General features: G+C 46.2%; 3 protein-coding genes across 4 annotated transcripts; 1 reads left to right on the top strand and 2 right to left on the bottom strand.

Annotated features, from left to right (window-relative positions):
* Positions 1-436: 436 nt before the first annotated feature.
* Positions 437-4713, bottom strand: SURF1 (SURF1 cytochrome c oxidase assembly factor). The gene is made up of 9 exons (XM_079324165.1): positions 4606-4713; positions 3774-3852; positions 3532-3656; positions 3095-3177; positions 2194-2385; positions 1841-1913; positions 1300-1462; positions 689-770; positions 437-530 (listed from the first exon to the last, which is right to left on the bottom strand). Exons 1-9 carry the CDS (start codon positions 4693-4695, stop codon positions 464-466), a joined length of 954 nt encoding a protein of 317 aa, XP_079180291.1. The 5' UTR covers positions 4696-4713; the 3' UTR covers positions 437-463.
* Positions 4714-4769: 56 nt separating this feature from the next.
* On the top strand, positions 4770-7797 carry SURF2 (surfeit 2). The gene is made up of 6 exons (XM_079324406.1): positions 4770-4888; positions 5273-5427; positions 5650-5753; positions 6158-6349; positions 6928-7079; positions 7699-7797. Exons 1-6 carry the CDS (start codon positions 4781-4783, stop codon positions 7780-7782), a joined length of 795 nt encoding a protein of 264 aa, XP_079180532.1. The 5' UTR covers positions 4770-4780; the 3' UTR covers positions 7783-7797.
* Positions 7798-8061: 264 nt separating this feature from the next.
* On the bottom strand, positions 8062-20281 carry SURF4 (surfeit 4). 2 transcript variants are annotated; one of them, XM_079324405.1, is made up of 7 exons: positions 20126-20237; positions 19262-19338; positions 13640-13826; positions 12768-12844; positions 12149-12192; positions 11113-11299; positions 8062-10869 (listed from the first exon to the last, which is right to left on the bottom strand). In XM_079324405.1, exons 2-7 carry the CDS (start codon positions 19286-19288, stop codon positions 10603-10605), a joined length of 789 nt encoding a protein of 262 aa, XP_079180531.1. In that variant the 5' UTR covers positions 19289-19338; positions 20126-20237; the 3' UTR covers positions 8062-10602. The 2 variants fall into 2 exon arrangements, with proteins under 2 accessions (XP_079180531.1, XP_079180530.1); XM_079324404.1 differs by lacking the exon at positions 19262-19338 and having other exon boundaries at positions 20126-20281.
* Positions 20282-20310: the final 29 nt, after the last annotated feature.

Here is a 20310-nt window from a genome sequence, read left to right as displayed (position 1 = left end):
CCTTCCCCAGCTAGACCTGAGTGTCCACAGTAACCTCTAATTCAGGTTTGCTGCTGTTCCTTGTAAGATGCATGATGCAAGTCACAGGGCAAAGACCTGTAGGCCTTTATTTATTCTGCTGCAACTGCTGTGAGCCATTCCTGACTTCAGGAAGGACCACATGCTGCAAATAGGCTCATTCATAAAAATCCTCTGGATTTGTCTTAGGAAAAAAAAGTGGAGATGTTGAAATGTAGCTTACAACCACCTAGGATAGAAAAATGTGTTCTTGTGATAACTTGAAGTTCAGTGCTCCCAAGCTGCCAAATCACACTGGTGGGAGCTCAGTTTGCAGGGATTGCTTTAAGTCTTTTTTGCAGTGTGATAAAATGTTTGCTGAAACTGCTCTGGAATTCAGGTGCTTCAGTTATTTAGGACTTCTCAGTCTGCTCCTGATTGTAGCACAAAGGTTTCCTCCTTCCCCTCACAGAGGTAGCTTCTGTATAAATTTCTTGTACCACAAGAAGGAAGTTGCAGCGCACAAGCCGTACCTGTGAGAAAATGACATGTTGGTACCTTACCAGGGTGGAGTGACCTCCCCAAGACAGCTGCAATAACCAAATCAAACCCCTGGCACAAGATACTTGAATTATAACTGGGATTTTGTAGCTGAAGAGCTTGTGCAGGCAGCCCTGGGCAGCTCCCTTACCAGGTGACAATGTACTGCATGTGCTCGTTCCGCAGGCTCACCCTGGTCTGGCCCCCGATGGGCCCCCCTGGGACTGTGCTTCCTGTGGGGACAACACAGCCAAGTTAAATCCTGCACAGGGTGGAGCTGTGCTGTGTGGAAGAGGGAAAGAAGGTGATTATTCTGGTGGATGCTCTCCCTCAAGCAGTGCTATGGGAATAGAATGAGAAAAATATTACAATCCTAATTATAATTTTATAACTGAGGTGTCCAGGCCAGCTGTTAGCCACCACACAGGGATGCCTTCCTCTGGACCAGGCTGTTCAAACCCATCCAACTGGCCTGGAACACTTCCAGGGATCCAGGGGCAGGCACAGCTGCTCTGGGCACCCTGTGCCAGGGCCTCTCCACCCTCAGAGGGAAGAATTCCTATCCAATATCCCATCTAACCCTGCCCTCCAGCAGTTTGAAGCCACTCCCCTTTGTCCTTTCTTAGATGCTCCTGACAGAAGTCCTTTTCCAGCTCCCTGTCACCTTCAAAACTGGGCTGGCAGAGCACAGGAAGAGAGCTGAGGGGAAAGGGAGGCAGAGTGATGTACATTGGACAGGGGCTGGGTTCCTCTGTGACTTACTGAAATCTGCATCGATGAAGATGGGCTCAGCACCTGTCACCTTGGCCATGGCCTCCAGGTCCCGGTAGTGCCAGCGGTTTTGTTCTATGTTATTTTCAGGCACAAAGGGTTTCCTTTTTTCTGTTAACCTCACTACCCCTGTGAGATCAATCTCATCTTCAATCTGAGGAGAAGTGCAGAAAGAAGAAAAAGGAATGTTTCAAGATTGATGTCATATTCTGACACATCAAGTCCTGTCAGAAAAATGTGGCACGTGAAGGGTCTGAGCATAAATGAAGTGGTTGTTCCCTGCAGTGGGGCAGTGCTGTAACATAGCAGGGAAAAAAGCAGAACAAGAAGAGCTCCTTGTTTGTAAAAAAAATGTTATTTACTTAACAAAAAGGTGGGAAAGAAAGTTTTGTTGTTTTTGAAAAGTGCCATGACTAATTAGATTACCTCCCATGATTCTGAATGTAGCTCCTGCCTTTCTGGATTAGTGAGTGGTGCCTCTGGTAACCAAGGGGCACAAAGTGCCATCTCCCATTCCCTGGATCCCCCTTACCTGTCCTGCCAGCCTGGTCTCTGGTTTCAATTTGTTCCTGGGCACAAATCCTCGGTTGACTAGAATCGTGACCCTAGAGTTATATAAAGAAGTATTGTTCAGGAGTGAAAGGGATTTATTCCTGCTGCTGCCTAGAACTAAAGACCAAAGACAGAGGCAACCCACATGTTTGCTATCACCTGAATGCACATTATACAGGAATTTAAAGACAATCTCAAATTGAGCCTCAGTGATGTCACAGAGTGAGAGATGCCGTTTAAGGCAGGCAGTGATCGATACAAACCCAAGCAGCAGGATTTGGCTTTTCCAAGGAGAATGAGTGTTCCCATGGAGCAGATCTCTCCTGAACTCACCCGAGCTCTGTGCAGTGGAAGGGGGTGATGACGTTGGCCCCGTTCTCGGGGTGGGCTGAGATCCTCCCGGCCTCCCTTGCCTCGCGCTCGGGGTCCAGCAGCGCGCGGGGCAGCAGGTACAGCTCCCCGGAGTGCTCAAAGCGCCCTCGGACCCGCACGGCTCGGTACTCCAGCTCCTTCAGCTCCATGGGGCTGCAGCAACAAGGGCAAAACACAGTCAGGGCTCTGCTAGGAGAGTTCAGTTGGCAGATTGTATTGTGGGATTCTCCTTCTTCGCTCTGGATGGAGCCTGATGGCAATCAGACAAATAGCACATGGAATATGGCTTAATGTATTTCAGCTGTCCCAGAGAATCAAACAGAGATGATCAGAAGCACCCAGGGAGCAGGTGGACTCACTGCCTGTGTATCCAGCCATAGGAAGTGTTTCTTTCCTCTCGTGAAATCCAACAACTGAGCCCTTCTGAGAGCTGTACCAGGTGACCAGTGACCTTAAAAATCTCTCTCACATCTGACACAACTGCTCCACATGTGGGGCAGGGCTTGCTGTTGCTCCAAGTCTCCCTGTTGCAGTAACAATTCCTTTAGGACACCACAGACACCCAAGCTCTCTTTCCCCAGCAGGATTAAAAATGCTCTGAATTACATCCCACATCCTCCTGAACAGAGATTCATCCTTCCCCATGCATTTAGAGTATGCCATATGAAAGAACTGACTTATCCTTTAACTAAAAATAAAAAAAAATATCAGGATCTCTCTCTAATTTGCTGGCATATCCCAACTGCCATTGCATCCCTTCATTTTCATGCAGGTCAGTTCAGCACAAGCTCATTAATGCAAGTCCATATCTAATATTCCCAGTCAGTGCTCTGTAGACAACAAACCATTCCTGTTTCCATACTCTAATGTCAGAGGGATGGGATCTGCTCTGATTCTTGATGCCAGCTGTGCAATCAAATCTAATTTCCACTTGCGCCGCTGAACCTGGAAATAAACAAACACAGAAAAAAACTCCTTAGGGTAGAACAGAGCAATGTAACAACCTCAGCAAGCCTTAAAATCCTGGTCATAATTTTCTTATCAGACCTAGCCTAAATTAGGGTAATTGTAGATATGAAAACAGGAGCTACTGAATTTAATTTGAGGAAATATTTGTACTAAAAGTGTAGAAAAAAAGGACTTCCTTTAAAGACTTAAAAGGGAACACTTGGAAAATAGTAATGTAAAATAACAGCAAATCTTTAACCTGCCTGTTGTCTGAACTAGATCAAACAGATGGAAAAACTTGACAGTCCTCAAATGCTCATTTTTTTAAAAAAATGAAATATTTATTTGTACCTGCCACGTGCCGAGACCAAACGTGGCCAGAGGGATGAGGAGAAGGCCCCATTTCAGCAAGGTATCCTCTCCAGATTTATCAGCTCCTGTAGAACTTCGTGGTCTGCAGAACCTCAAACAAACATCTAGAGAAAACCAGATTGAGGAACAGGAATCAGAGAAGAGATGCTGAATTCCTGCAGGAAATATTAAATCTTGGTACTAGGGTGAAATAGGGCAGGAGCCCAGACAAATTTTCTTACCTTTAGTCTTTTGAACAAGACCAGAACCTCCTTTAGTTAGGGGATATCCAAAACAAGTTCTGATCAAGCACTGTGATGCCTACACAGAATAAGAAACATCCTTTGGAACGTTGCTGCTTTATAAAACTTACATTTAGGTGATATCAGTGAACTTGATGATCGCATGAAATATAGTTTATCCATTGGTTTAAATCTTACATGAGCAACTGCCTATGAAACACTATGGTTTAGGCTATAATTTAAAAGAAATAAGATAAAATTTCCATTATGGAGCTCCCTATAGCCCAGCAATGAACTTCCATCCACACTATCAGCAAAAACACACCAGCTTAATCTGCTCTTGACAGAAACAAGGGCCTACAGGGGACAGGATCAGGGAACAGGACAAAGGGATGGGATGAGGGGAGGGGATGAAGGAATAGGGTGAAGAATTAGGATCAAGGGATTGGGTCAGGATGAGGGATCAGGGGACAGGATCAGGGGACTGGGTGACTGGACATGATCAGGAAGAGAGAAAGGGACAGGATGAGGCGACAGGATAATGGGACAGGATCAGGGGACGGGATGAGGGGATAGGATGAAGGGACTGTTTTAAGGGACATGATCAGGGAACGACAGAAATGCTCTGGATCGGGGGACAAGATGACTGGACAGGATGAGGGAATTGGATCAAGGAACTGGATCAAGGGACAGGATGAGGGGACAGGTGGAGGAGACTGGATCAGGGGTCAGGATAATGGGACATTATCAGGAAAGGAGAGAAAGGGACTGGTTCAGGGCACAGGAAGACGGGATGAGGGGACAGGATGGAAGAACACGATCAGCGCCTTACCGGTCCCGGCCCCGCTGCCCCGATCCTTCCCCGGCCCCGCCGCTCCCTCAGCAGCCTGGGCGCCGCCCGCAGCAGCAGCAGCGCGGCCATGGCAGCCCCGGCCCGGCCCTGCCCGCGGCCCGGAACGGGAAACGCGCCCGGGCCCGGCCCCTCACCATGGGCCCGGCCCCTCACCATGGCGGCGCCGGGCCCGGGCGGCGGCCAGCCCGTGCCGGAGGTGCCCGAGGCGGAGCGGCTCTTCCTGAGGGAGCACCCGCTGCTCAGCCCCGCGGGGCCGGGCAAGGTGCGGCCGTGTGAGGGCTGTGAGGGCTGTGAGGGCGGGGGGGCGCCCTGAGGGTGCTGAGGGGATGGGGCCGCCTCCCTGCGGGCCCCGCGTGGTACCCGATGGGCTCGGCCCCGGGAGATGCTGGCCCGAGGTGTTTGCCCGGCGCTGGAAGGCGCTGGAAGGCCGGGATGGGTGATCAGACATCGCAAGGGGCTGCCCGGGGAGGTGGTGGAGTCCCCGTGCCTGCCGAACGACTGGATGAGGCACTCATGGTGTGGCTCACAAGGTGGGGATCGGTCTGGGGTTGAACTCGATGATCTGGGAGGTTCTTTCCAAATAGATGCTCAGATTCAGTGGGATAAACCCCTGGTTTTCCTGACCATTAATGGTTTTTTTTTTCAGGTGAGGTGCAGGCTGACGGGCCATGAGCTGCCCTGTCGCCTGTCGGAGCTGCAGGCTTACACCAGCGGCAAGAAGTACCAGCGGCTCATAAAGGCAGCCAGAGAGTTCGACTATGGCACCTTCGAGCCCCACATAGTGCCCAGCACCAAGAATTTGTATGTATTCTCCCTCTTGTGTGTTGTGCTTTACACTTTGTTCAATCTCAGACATAAAGTGGTTGGGCTTTACAAAGTTCTTAGGTCTTTATGGATTTGGGGAGACTGGGAAAGGATTTATAAAGTATCTATCAACTTTGAGCAATTTGTGGTGTTTGTAAGTGAAAAGTTCTGAAGTCTTAGCACACTTGAACCGTTTCTGGCCCTTTGTGTGTCTGTCAGACACCAGCTGTTCTGCAAGCTCACCCTCAGACACATCAACAAGCTTCCAGAGCACGTCCTGCGTCACGTCCAAGGGAAGCGCTACCAGAAGGCCCTGAAAACATGTAAGTAGTTTTTCTGAAGCTGTAGCAGGCAGCATTTCTTTCTGAGATGTTCAGTTTCAGATGTTTCTCTCGTAAGTGGGTGGGACAGCTGTGTTTAAATTGACAGCTGTGTGTTACTATGTGTCTTCCTCAGCTAGGAAGGAAGGTCTTGGATACAGGGAGCAATTGGCTTCAAGCAAATACCTTGGAACATCCTTCCTTAAGAGGATCAGCTCTAAAACTCTCCCAGGGAGTGTGATTCATGTGTCCAGCACAATCTGTGTTAACATCTTCTCTGCTCCATAGTGTCGCTGGGGATTATGTGGATGTATATTTGGAGCATGCTGGACTTTCAAGTTGCATTTCCTACAAGCTTGAGCTGGGAATGGGAGGACTGATCATTGCTGCCTGACCCTCTCTCTTAGATGAGGATTGCCAGAGGAAAGGAATAGAGTACATCCCTGCTTGCCTGAGACAGAAGAAGCAGCGGGCACAGCACCTTGATGACCAAACAAATGGAAGCAGGCAGGCTCACAGGAAAGAGGAGTTCTGGGAGCCAAAGTCCAGTGAGGAGGATGGAGAGGAGACAGATGACAGCATGAGTGACCTGTACCCACGTGAGTGAGAACCTTGGTGTCATCCATGTCATCGAGGGAGTTGGTTGGTTCATTGTCTCCTGGTTTCTTTACATTGCTGCCTGATGCTGGTGTGCCATCTTCATCCAGTTGCAAATCCTTGGGTTTTGGAAAAGCTTACCACCACCAAATAAGAAATAGTTAATGCTAAGTATATATAGTATATACTACTAAGTATATATATATATGTAAATAACGTGTTGGCTTATGCAAGGTGTGAGGTAAGGGATACAAGATCCACTGGGATTTGCTGTTTTAGGAATCTCCACTTCCTTTGTTTCTCAGCAAGTCCTTGATAGAATGTGGTCAGGCTGTTCTGCTGACTCAGATCTGGAGGTGCAAATCCATCTTGCTGTAGGAGCTGGGATGTAACACATGGCACCACCTGACATTCCCAGAATGGGAATAGAAAGAGCACCAAGGCACATTTCCAATAAAACACCAGCATGTTTATTTCCCAAGTCTTTGAGTAGTGACACACATATGCCTGGTGACTGGAAGTGAGAGGAAGCAGAGCCTGTGTGCATAGGGAACTGATTTTGTGCAAAATCTTTTTTTAGCTGCACTCTTCCCAGAAAAAAACCCATCAGCTCCAGAGACCACAAAGGGCAGTGATGACTTTGTGACAGACAGCGAGGATGACGGCACCAAGCAGAATGGAGAGCACGGGGCGAGGAGGAATGGCAGCAGAGCAGCTGGCAAGAGAGGAAAGGTGGGAGTCACTGACTGCCTGCAGCAGCAGGGAGTGTGAGCTGGGATCCCATCCCGTAGGTGTTCCAGCTATTCCTGTCTAGGAACCAGCAGAAGGTGCAAAGCTGTTCAGAATAGAATTTTCCCTGTGTGCCAGACAGTGACTTGCATCCCGAGGTGTGAATTCCTGCCAGGCAATATTTATCCTGGCTGGGGTAGTGAGGGATGTTCCTGCCTGTACAAACAGCTCATCTTAGGTGGGATCCTGCCCCACACCCTCATAGAAGGAAAGCTGTTTTGTGTCCTGTGGGTTCTGTAATTGTTCTCCAAATACATAAAAAAACCTGGTTTTCAGTCACAGAGTCCATCTCGACCATTTTTCTGCCACTTTTCGGGTGCTGCTTTACTTTATAAACATGTCAAACTAGAAAGTTAGGGCTGGATAAAGCTTGGATTCATTGCTGTCAGTTTGTACCTAATGAAACCATCAGAAAGTGCTGCTGAGCTGCAGGATCCTGGCTCCATCAGCAGGCTTAGGCTCATTCTGGCTGTTGAAGATCACACTCAGTTTCTGTTTAAGCTGTCTCAGGCAAGGCTTGATTTGCATGTTGGAAATAAGCTGATTAATTTTTTCTCCACAGAAACAGACAGGTCCTTTAAAGAAGAAATTCAAGAGCCATCATCGAAAACCCAAAAACTTCAAGAAAGCAACCAATGGGAAATAAATTCTATGATAAATACCAGGCCTGAAGCTTGTTGTGTAACAATTCCAGTGGGAACACAGGATGAAGTGTCTGCCCATTCCAGTTAACTGCTACAGGTATGGAGGGGAACAATGGGGTGGAATTAAGCTGCATTTCAAGAGCTTCAAGCCAGCCCCACAGCAAGGGAAGGATGTCTGCTGCACAGTCCACACAGCTCAGTTTTTTCCAGAAAGCTGCTTTTTGTTAGGCAGGAAAGCACAGCAGCTCAGGGGTGGAGCAGCACCAGCCACACACGCCAAGTGGATACAAAGATGCCATTGTTTTATTTTGATTGTTTTCAAAAATCAAAACATTTTCAAACACAACTAAGGTACAAAATACAGCTTAAAATGAGAATTTATACTTATTTCTTTTTTTTTTTTTTTTTTCCACATAGAAAGCAAAAATATATTCAGAATGAATTCCAGAACACTTTGCAGAGCCAATTGGTAGCTGACATCCTGCTTGTGAGAGCTTCTCAGCCACGGGGAGAGGTCACTGTATTTCTGGGAGATGCACAAGTACAGCAGTGTATGTAGGAAACCAGAATTTTCTGCATCAGGACTCACAGTTAATAAGTCTGCACATTGTGCTGCCTAGAAGTATCTGATAATGCCCTCCACCTAACTGTGCCCCTGGAACACTGAAGTAGTCCTGCTGCAGGGGACTGCAACAGTTCCTTTTCTAGGGTCTTTTGTTGGAAAGGAGACTTGATTTTTCACAGAGGAAACTGGTCAATATTTCAGACTAGTCTGTCATCCAGCTCCTTAGTTAGACAGGACACAAGGAAGTTGAGAAAGACAAGGGGCTACTTGAGTAGTTTGTGTCATTTATAAATACTATGAACAACAACAGCAGTTCAGGTATCTGAGAGTGGCTGCCTTGACCAGTCTAGAACCGTTGTAAGACCTGCAGTGAAACAGTGAAAGCCTCCTGTGCTGCAGATCTGTGACTGAGAGGACCAGGAAGAGTCAGGCACACTGAACACTTGAGGTGAAAACTTCTCTTGGAAAAATTCCTTGAAAAGAAAGCTGTCAGTGACCTGACCTTAATGCTGAATTCCCCTCCCATCAATCTGGACATGGGGGTTGGACTAAATGATCTCCAGAGGTCCCTTCCAACCCTAACTATTCTGGGATAGCAACTGGCTTCCTCCAGCAGCAGCACATCTTGCCCTTACAGAGGCTATTATCCCCTTAAGATGATGAAATCACTGGTTTAACTTTCAACAGTGCTCCTCTATTTTTCATTAGTTCTTTCAGCCCAGTTTTCTCTCCTAAAAAGCAGCTGTTAAACTGAACTGTCCAGGTGAGTGTCCTTGTCAGGAGACCCTGGGGAACAGCTCCCACTTCCTCAGGGGAGGCAACAGAGCAAGGAATCAGTGTAATGGTAGGAAGCTGGCAGGGCTCATGCTGTCTAGAACTCCACAATCTAGTGAAACAGGTTCATACTAAGCATGGTCATGGCACAGAGGTCGTGGCACTGAGAAGCCAAACAGGGCCTTGCTCTCCTCACCCTCTCAAGTTCCTCCCAGGGCAGGTCCAGCCCTGGCTGCTCATGCACTGCCCAGGCTTTGTACTCACATTCCTCAGCTAGAACCGTTTGCAGACCTGGGAACAGGGGCCACTTCCACATCTCACCCTGCACAGCTCAGGGGGGTCTAAGGTGGCAGAGGAGGGGCTGTCCTGGAGAGCTCAGCAGCCCAGCTCTTCAGTCAGCTGGGACTTTGACAGCCAAGAGACTGACAGAAGTGAATCTAAGAAGCAAAGACTACAGATCAGGAGATTGACTGCTCTCATCTGGCAAGTACTGAGTGCACAGAAAAGGGGAGTTTCTGTAATTCTCAAGACATTTTCACCATTAACCTGCAATTCAAATATGAATTTGGGGCATATATAGATGGAAGCTGGTTAATAGCAGAAAGGAGCTTTTATTATGGAACCTGCAGCACAACTTGGCTCCCTTCTTGGGAATTCAGCAGGGGCAACTTTTGGGGAAAGAATGGAGAATAAAGAATTCTTTTGGCACAGAATTTTCACAGAATCGAACATTCTGCCTCTTCAGGATTATCTCCCCCACTTCCTTTAAATCTGATTAGCAATACAGGATTCATGATTAACAATACAGGATTCCCCCTTGTTCCCCTCAAGGGCAGAACTGGGACATGTTAGAAAATCCTCTCCCTTTTCTTACCCAGAAAGGGGTACAACTACTTCCAGGGTTTTCTTTCTGCTTTCTGTTCAGGAACAGGAAAGACCCTTCCCTATTAAACAAAAGGGAATTACAGGCCTCTCAGCAGCAAAATAACAGTGATTTTCTGTGTTTTCTTTGATGCTGCTTTCCACCTTGATAAGCAATGCTATAACCAGCAATGGAACTCCTTATGCACAAGACAGTTTTGATAAGGGCAGGAAAGGGGACCCACTTTTTTAGTTATAGCTACAACCCAACACCACACTGAATGATCCAGCTGTATCTGCTCACCTTTCTGCAAATTTTAAGACATTGCTGACATTCCAGACAGCAACTGTTCTACTGCAATTCACTGAAGCATCAGCAAAATGCAGGTTCCTTGGGTTAGTTCCAAATCTAGGAAGTTAGAATAAGCCTAGGCAACATTCCTTGAAGAAATAGGATTTTATCTATTGTATTACTGGTGCCACAGTAAATCAAATTCAAAACATCTGTGCCTTTTATAGGAAGGGGGCATGTACGTGTAAAATGCTGTCAGTTTTTGTTGAATCCATAGAGAATCAGTACTGGACTTAGTACAGTATGTCCCAAGAAGTGTTGCTATTCCTGTTACCACTCTTTTTTCTTCTCATCCATGGAGACTCCACCAGGACCCAGTGCAACCACAAGGAGGAGCCCTCCAATGACAGACATGGTCTGGAAGAAATCGTATTTAAGGAAATCGTGCATGGGCTTGTAGGCTGGGACGGTCCAGAAGGCATTGAAGTAGATGTTGATGCCAAACAACCAGATGACCAGAGTCAAGGCAGCCAGCTTAGTCTTGAAGCCAATTGCCACCAAGATAATCAGGGCTGTGCCCACAATGTTCTGCAGAATCTGCAAGGAAAAAGAAAACATGAAAAAAGCCATTTACTTACACAGTTCTTAAATAGATACACCTACATCAGAGCAGAGCTTGGGTAAGTTCAGTTGTCATGCCATAGATTACATAATAACTTTTTCTAAAGTATTAATTTTACTTAGAGATATCAATAAGCACTGAGCAGATCCTACAGCCCATCTGGGTACTGGTGCTACATTCTAGCTGCACAACTCATACTTTAACACTGGGATACTTACAGAAAAGAAGTTCATATCAAAGTGTAGCAGTGTCATGAACATGAGGACGAGCAGCACACGCCCCCCCAGCTGCATGTACTGCTTTGGGGAGCTCTCCCTCATGGTGGGGACACCAGCAAACATGCTCTTCCCCTCTGAGCGGGACTCAGCCAGCAGCAGCAGCAAGCCTCCTCCAAGGGCAAGATTCCTACACAAATGGGGGAAAAAGGAAAACAAAACAACAACAACAAAAAGCAGTTTAGTACAGCTTGCACTGTATCTGTATCTGTAAAGTCTTATCTGACAATTTCAGTAAGGATCTATGTGAGAGGAGTGAGGAGTGACTTGCTCTGCACTGTGGGAACACAGCCTGCCAGGGAACTCCAGCACCCACCACTCAGGCACAGTTGCTTCAATGGCTGTTACAACACAAATTTAGTTGTGTTCAAGTTATTCTGTACCTCAGGTTTAGCCACATATGCCAAAGTAGTTCAGAGGTTGCTTTGAGAAAACAGAGCAGCAGCACTGCTGGGAAGTTACACATTGACAGGGCTGTAGTAAGCCCAGAGTGCAGCTCAGAGGGGTGGAGAGGCAACAGCCAGCCATCACTCAGGGCCTGACAGGAAAACCCATGTTTATCATCTTATCTTCTCCTCAGGGAAGGGATTAAGAGGTTTTAAATCCCAGAAACCACTCCAGTGACCACTTGCTGTAGTTTTCTCAGAAAATGGCTTCAGCCATGCAGAAACAGAGTTGCTATTTTAGCCATTTAGAAAATAAAAGCAACTCTGATGAAGAATAGACACTTGCTTGAGCTCTCAGCCAGGTTAGCAGCAGAAGCACTTGGATCCTAGTGGATTAGGATTAGTCCTTCCCTTCTTGAGCCTGCTGTTTACAGTTGAACACAGACTCTCCTGATTTTTCAACAGCTGTGATTTCTTCTTTAATGCAACTTGTAAAATCTTTCTAGTAAATACTATGTACAAATGTCATTTCCTCTGCCACCAAGTGTCAGTTTTCATTCTGTTTCCATAAAAACTTCCAGAAGCAGGCATACCTCATCAAGAACTTCAGGTCCCATAGAATGCTGTATGCAATAGTCTAGGCAAAGAATAAAACAGATTAAAACACTGTATAATGACACTGAAGTTCAGAATTTCTGTTGCAATCTCAAGTCAGAATTTGATTATGAACACAATATAGTGAGGGAAACAAGGTAATTGCATCACTGTGATCCAGTGAACACAAGAAAGGGAAGCCAGAATTTGATTTGTCCTTTAGGCCCCCCAAAATTCCCTGGTCTTGTAGGGGAAGGATGCTACTAACTAGGATCCTTTGTGATAGGAACACAGCTGCAGGCCAAAGCAACTGCAAGTTCCACATTTGGCTCATTAATTGACATCCAGGTAAACTGCCAGTTACTTCTGCTAAATAGGTCAAGGTCAAGTATTGAATGAATGTCTCCAAGCTGACTAATTGCAATTGCAATTCCATCTATTTGGTACATCAGGAGAACAGAAGCAGCAAAATAGTTCAATGCTATCGAGGACTGGCAGGAGGCCAGGGTGGAGAAAAATTCCAGGGTTGCAAGTTATATTTAAATATGTTGGAAGTACTGGGGCTAAGAGAGATTTGAAAGGTGCAGTTTAGAAGGGATGAAGATTTAAGCCTCCTACCTGTAATGCTATAATTCCAAACAGTCCAAAGCAGGCATATTGCACAAAGTTCCTACTCAGCACCAGGATACAGCCACCTGAGTTGGGGAAATTGAACACAGTTATACTTGGAAAAGCTCCTGCAGGAATGCTAACTTGGATTTTCCTTTTTCTCTCATGAGATAACTGTTAGGGCATCATGCTGTATTCCTTTTCCTTGAAAGGATAAAACCCAAAACCTTCCTCAAGTTTTCCATCAGAAAGCACCAACAGCCTTTCTCCTTTTGGCAACTGCATTAAATTAAGGTGACCCTCTACACAAAATAGTGAGGGCAAAAAATATAAATCTGGACACAAGAAACTGGCAAACAGTAAATCAGAACAAGACTTTTCCTCTCTTAATTTCTGATAGCCTGAGCTCACCCAGCACACACATAACAGTGCAGTCCTTCTGGGATTATTTTGATTCCTGGGCTTTGGAAAAGTTTCTGACACAAGCACCTCACTCAGGTTTAAATGCACCCTCTCCAGGGTAAGAATTTACCTTGGAGATGAATACCCATAAAAACAAGAGGCTGAAAAAGTCTCAACAGTGCCCTGTTGAAAAGAACAGGAGTATTTAATTTAGAGAACTCTGGGTGTGGTTTGTATTTATGGATTCATGCACAGAACTGAAACCAGACTGTCCTGATAGATTCTTGGCATCTCTGACTCAGAGGCAGCGTGTCACAAGAAACTCTTTACAGCTGCTTCCAGGAAAGGCTGAAGCAGGTCACTTCAGAGTTCTTTTCATCCAGCCCATGTAGTACTATCAGTGCTGAGCTGTCAGGAAATCAGTGCCATGATTCACAGGAGTGCTCTGCCTGCAGCTGAAGAGCCCCAGAGCCACTTACCCAGCTGCCCAAAGAGGTTTAGGAACACAAAGATGGAGGCCAGGAAGTAGCCACAGTTCCACGTGCCGTCGATGTAGTCCCTCTGCTCACTCCACTGGAACCACATGCGGATTCCATCCTCCAGGAAGGTGCTGATGAGGCACAGCCGGGCCACGTGGGGCAGGTACTGCTTGGTCACCCTCAGGAACTGCAGGGACACGCAGAGATTAGCAGGGAGCAGGTAAAGGGACACTGCAGTGTGCTCTCTGCACACTGAGCTCAGCAGCTCTCAGCACTCAGGGTCATCAATATCCAGAGAGAAACTTCATTTGGATTGAATGAAATGCTGTTTCACCCACTGGGAGCAGCAGGGGAAACCTGTTGTTATTCTCCACTGGACTAGGACTTGGAAAAAAAGCAGAATCCAGCAGCACATTTCTATGTAACAAGAACTGTGCTTTGATGGAGCTCTTGCTAATGGAGGCTGACCTTGGTTTTAGTTTCTCTATCTCAGGGTTTCATGTTACAGCTCAACTATCAGATAGCCTGGAGCTGAAAGGGCAATCCTGCTCCTACCCCCGAGCTCAGGCACTCACCACCCTGGAACACCCCTGATTCAGGGAGCCAGGCTGATTGAAGATACAGGTTCTGTACAAATTAAAAAACACTACTAAATTTTTGCTGAGCTCATTCACTCCAACAGCTCAGTGCAAACAAAGCACGTGTACCCAAAGAGCAGCAGAAATTAGCTGTACATAATCACTGCATGGAACTGCACCTTCTATTCTCTAGGCAGGTTTTTACTTCCATTAAAAGGAGCATCCTCTGCAGAAAGGAAACACACCTTTATAGCCACAGCTCAGTGCAGTGGTTAAAAGGAAATGATATCATCATGCAACAGATGCTGAGTTTTAGTTCTAGGGAATGGAAGATGTATCTGGGCCCCCCTTCATCTTGCAGGCTCCTGGATCAGTTTGCTCTGCCATTACAGTAATTAAAGGAATAAATACAAAATTGCCAAACAGAGTCTAGAGGGTTGTGTTCTATGGAGCTGTGGGGTGCCCAGGAAAGCTTACTGCCTCTGGGTGAGGACAAGTGTTTAATTGCCAACCCATTTTCTAGGCAGCACTGGTTATTACTTAACTGAGACTTCCACCAGGAAGGAGACAAAAGCCATTTCTGATAGTTTATTCCTGCCAGCAGCAGTCAATACTAAAGGCCATGCAAATGACAAGCCTAGCTCACTGTGCAACTACAGATTATCACAAGAAAAACAAATCAGCAAACATCCTTAATAGTCAATTAAATAGTTAATATTGGAACAAACTGCACTATTGGACTGCCTGTATCCAGAGTCTAAGGGTCAAAATTCACCTTAATCAAGTGCATTTTAAGTGCAGCTGTACTCTGCCTCCAGGCTGCCACTTCAGGCTTTTTTAAGCCATGTCAACAGTTGGATGAATGAGTCAGAAGAGAATTTCTGATCTTTGTCACTCACTGAATGACACACACATGTTGTTTTACAGCTTTCCTGCCTCCTGAGTTTCACTGTGAGGTCGAGGAAACTTGCTGAGGAATACTAAGAATAAAGTTCTTACAAACCACATCATCATCCCTGGGCACCCACAGCTCCTGAGCTGCACTCACATTGAACCCCCTGTACAGCAAGCTCAGATAAGCTCCAGAAACTGCCTGTGGGAACAAAAACCCCCCAAAAAAAGAACCAGGAGATCCAGAGAGAAAGGAAGAGAACAACTACAGGAAGAGAATGTAACAGGCAAGAAGTGATTTCACAATTAGAGGATCTGGGTGTAAATCACTTGAGTAATTTAACTGAAGATGGAATGAATGACAAGAAACATGAGAGCTCCAGCAGTGGGACTCAATGAGGAGCACAAGTCACCCTGGGTTTGGCCTTGCACAGCACTGTGTGGCTCAAAAGCTGCACCCTGAGCCCACTTCCTTTAAGATTCACACAGATAAAGTGACACACATGGGAAAACTGGTGTCTGCAGCTAAGAAATGGGACCTGCAACACACCCTGCACTGAGCACAACACAGATCCACACTGCTGGCACTGATGGAGGTGGCAGCATTAAACTCACAACTTCAAATAACTGCAGGGATTTTTCTGCTCTGGGCTTTGCATCAACTGCTCTCCACATGTCCTGTCTCTTTGCAAGAGGCAAAACGTTATGAGAAAAGACAAGAAAATGCTAAATAAAACTATTTTAAAGAAGAACAGCTGGTTTTGTGCTGGCAGCCAAGTCACTGACATATGCCAGAGGGGCTTTGTGTTGCCACATCTCCCTCTAATGGGATTAGAATGGCAAAGATAGATTTAAATGCTCCTTTAAGTTTAACAACCAAAGATGTACAAGAAGATCCAGGGATCCCTTAATCAAAGCTCTGCTCAATCTCCCATTTTTCTAAAGGAGGACTGAAATTTTCAAACCCATAAAGGCCTGACCAAAAGAGAGGCAATAAAATGATTCATTTTGACCCCACCTCCAACAGTTTCAAATTTGCTGAAAGTCCACTCTATTTTGATAAAGTGTATATACCACGGTACAATTACAGGTATTTTAAGTCCAATAAATGGCCATGAGTTGGGAGTTTTTTTGCAGGTATTTTCTGTCCAAGTACAAAACCTTTTCCTGGGTATTCCTGGATCAGGGAAGTTCTGATTATGGTGAGGAACAGCACACTGCTCATCTACACAGAAACCCTCCTGAGCTGCACAGCATTATTAGTCTAGAGCTTCTGACAAGGCATATCCCAAATATCTTGAATACTTTTAAGGGATTACTTTGTTTTGGAGAATAAATTCCTCCAGCAGCCTGGGACACCACTGTTCTTTTCTGGAAGAGGATGCTCAATCCAATGGCAAGGAGAAAAATCACTTTCTTTTACCAGCTTGGATACATTCACTCAACAAGACCCCACCCCAAAATCATAGGGACAGCAAAACCCATCACATTTATTAGCCAATGCCTACAAAATACTGTAAAAACTGGGAACAGGCTTTCCCATTTATTTCCAAAGGCAGGGAGAAGGCTCTGACCCACTAGAGCATTGCCAGCAATATTAATCAGGTTTTTAATTGCAGGAAGATTTCTCAATGCTTTTCCCTTTTGAAGTGTGCTTTATACTAATTCCCTTTTCCAAAAGGCTATTTATTAATGAAACCTTTAAAATGGTACTTTTGGTAATTTATTGCATTTTACTATCATTCTTCTTGAGAAAATTTTTCCCCAGCCTAACCAGAATAGGCTACTTGGCTTATGGTGATAAACAATCAGTGCACTGACATGACAAAGTTCTAGAGAACATTTCCAAATTCAGGTTTTTTTAATCTAAATGACGAAGTTCAGACTAACAAGGAAATGTTTTCTTCTCTCTTCCATTTTCTGCAAAGTAGGATATTGAGGACAAGAAATAATGGGTTCAAACAAAGAAGGGAAATATAAGCTAGAAATTAGGGAGAAATTCCTCCTGGGGAGGGTGGGGAGGCCCTGGCACAGGGTGCCCAGAGCAGCTGTGGCTGCCCCTGGATCCATGGAAGTGTCCAAGGCCAGGCTGGACAGGGCTTGGAGCAGCTGGGACAGTGGAAGGTGTCCCTGCCCATGGCAGAGCTGGAACAAGATGGGCTTTAAGGTCCCTTCCAACCCCAACAGTCTGTGATTCTATATGAGAATTATCTGGACAAGATACATCAGCATTTAGCTTGGAAAATTAAATAAACTCCTCCAGTCTGGCTCTCCCTTGCAGCCCTCTCACTGCTGTGCAATGACTCAATAGTCTCCTTGCATTTTTGCCCAGGAATCTTTTTTTTTTTTTTGCACAGCAGAAATACCAAGCACCCACATTCCTAAGGATTTATTCCTAAAGATTATTACAGACACTAGGAAAGTTGCCTGAGACCTGCTCCCTCTTAGGAAGGGATTACAAAGGAGAGACAATCCTAAACACTCCATGCAGGCCCCAGATACAACTATTTTCAGTACTTGGTGGCTGCACTGAAGGGATTGCCAAGTAATATTTTAACAAAAAATCACTTAAAATGGGCTTAATTTCTGAATATGTAAATTACTGAATGAATAACACTGGGCTGGTGTTACAGTGTCCCCTCCCCTGCAATTCCTTTCAGCTCAGAGCAGCCTATTACCAGCAATCTCACCCCACCTAAACATGGATATAACTCAACCAAGTGAGAAAAAAAAATACTCAAACTTTTCTCCTGCTAGTTCAGCTCCCCAGTTCAATGACAAAATGCTGGTGAGGGAGAAAATGGGAATGCAGCCTTGGGAGAAGTAGGACAAGCCTTTTCACTGACAACTGGTTGTCTGGCAAGCTTAGCTGCCTGTAAGACAGTGCACCAGTTCACCTCTGGATTAAGAGCCACTTATTAGTGCTGAGTATCTTGGCATCCAGGGCATAATTTGCTAATTCAAAGGGAAATTAAAGTATCTGAGAAAAGCTAAGATTTACTGTTTGAATTTAAGGAACAGATTATTCTTGATTTTGTAAGAGACATTCAGGATTTCCTGATAAGCCATGGAATTAGCTCTAACATTCTCCCACAGGGGTTTTATGCTACAGAAATTAAGACTCATTATCTGTTGAGCACTAGTACAGAGAGAGATTGGAAAAAAGCAAGAACATCACTGAGAATGCATTCAGCTCCCAGAACAGCCATTGTCCAGCCTCCACCAGGGGAGTTTCAACACAATTTCAATCCAAACATTCCAAGTACTTTTTTAAATCCAAGATGAACTAACAGCTCCTGTAATGCCAAGTGTTCACTTCACAATATATACCAAAGGTTAGTGTTTAGCAAGTCACTCCTACATTGGTGAGACACTGAGCTTTAGCAGCACAGGCAGCTCTGAAAGGTTCTGATTGAACTACCAGGCAGAATTATCATAGGAGTTATTGCTCAGAACACCATAAAAATTCTTATGCAATCTGATGGTAAGAGTAGCAAAACAACAAATCCTGCAGCTAAAGGCAAGCCTCATCTTTAAACAGGATGTGGCCAAGCACAAGTAAATTTGTGCCATTTAAAATTCACTTCAGGAGGAGGCAAACTACATTTAAGGTGGACAAAAGAGCTTTCAGCAGAGTGAAAAAAGGGGTGTTGAGGACATCTAGAAATAACCCCACAGGAATAAATAGAGAGGTGTTATAAAAAGGTCAGGACAAGTGCTGCACATTTTAGCAAGTAATGTGAACACTGCAGTGATGGTTTACCTTCTCCTCTGAAAGCATAAAGAGGACAAGGTAAACAGAGAATGACCAAGATAATCCAGATGTGCCTTAAACTGAGTATTCCACACATCACAAGAAGCTTTCTTTAAATCAAGTCTTCCTTCTTCCATCTGAGGGTGGGGAGGAAGGGCAGAACAGGTTTTCCAAGTGAAATCAGTGAAAGACAGAGGCAGCACAGCCCCCTCAGAGCTGTGACGTTATTGTGCATCACACAACTCACTCGAAATCACAGTGGTTGTAGAACCAGGCAGAATCAGATTTTCCAGCCAATTTGCTGAATGTGATTACTTGCTGCCTCTTATTGTCGATTAGATGAATCACCATGACTGTGAAGATCTTTGCAACACCATCCCCAGCAGAGCAACTACTTACACTCAAAACAATCCTGTTGTCAGACATTGTAAGAGATCACAAACTTCTATTTAACTGAGAAATCACTCGGGTCTCCACTGAAATAAACGTAAGAAGGTTTACAAGACAACATCAGCTTTGCTTTGCTTTGCTTTTGCCCCAATCGTGAGCACAGCACCACGGTGCTGACCAACCTTTTCCAGTTTGGGCTTCCAGACATGGGTCAGGGTTTTAGGAAATCACAGAATGATTTGGGTTGGAACGACCCAAAAGCTCATCTTGTTCCAAACCCCTGCCATGAGCAGGGACACCTTCCACTACCCCAGGTTCTTTCAGGCCCTGTACAACCCAGCCTTGAACTCTTGCAGGGATCCAGGGGCAGCCACAGCTTCTCTGGGCAGTCTGTGCCCTTGTATTCTGTAAGGAAACTTACAGGAAAAATGGGAATAAACTACTGCCAGAAGCAGGTGGTGAGAAAGCAATGAAGAACGGCTACAAATTAGAAGAGGAGAAACTTCGGTTGGATATTAAGAAGAAATTCCTCCCGGTGAAGGTGGGTGCCCAGAGAAGCTGTGGCTGCCCCTGGATCCATTGAAGTGTTCAAGGCCAGGCTGGACAGAGCTTGGAGCAACCTGGGACAGCGGAAGGTGTCTCTGCTCACGGCAGGGGTCGAACGAGACGATCTTTAGGATCCCTTCCAGCCCAAACCACTCCGGGGCTCTGCAATTCCACAAACCCACCGCCCCAGCAGAGCGCGGCCCCGAGGCGGCAGCGACCCCGCCGCCATCCCGGCCTGCCTCAGCCGGGCCCCTCAGCGTGGCCCCGCCGCACAAAGGCCGCCGGGCGGGCGCGCCGTGGGGGGGTGGAAGGCAGGCGAGCACCCACCTGATCGACGAAGTCCTCGGCGGTGTTCATAATGTCGTTGTGGCCCATGGCGGGGCCCGGGCTGGCTCGGGGCGGGCGGGGCGGTGGCGGGGCCGGGCCGCGCTCGGTGCAGGCGCTGCCACGTCGGACGGGCCGGGCCTTGAAGGCGCCGCCGCGCCGGCGCGCGCGGGGCGGGGCCTCCCCGC

The sequence above is a fragment of the Erithacus rubecula genome, assembly GCF_903797595.1.
Source record: "Erithacus rubecula genome assembly, chromosome: 21".
Classification (NCBI taxonomy): Eukaryota; Metazoa; Chordata; class Aves; order Passeriformes; family Muscicapidae; genus Erithacus; species Erithacus rubecula.
Note: the sequence above shows the minus strand (reverse complement) of the source record. Positions and strands in the feature narration are given on the sequence as shown.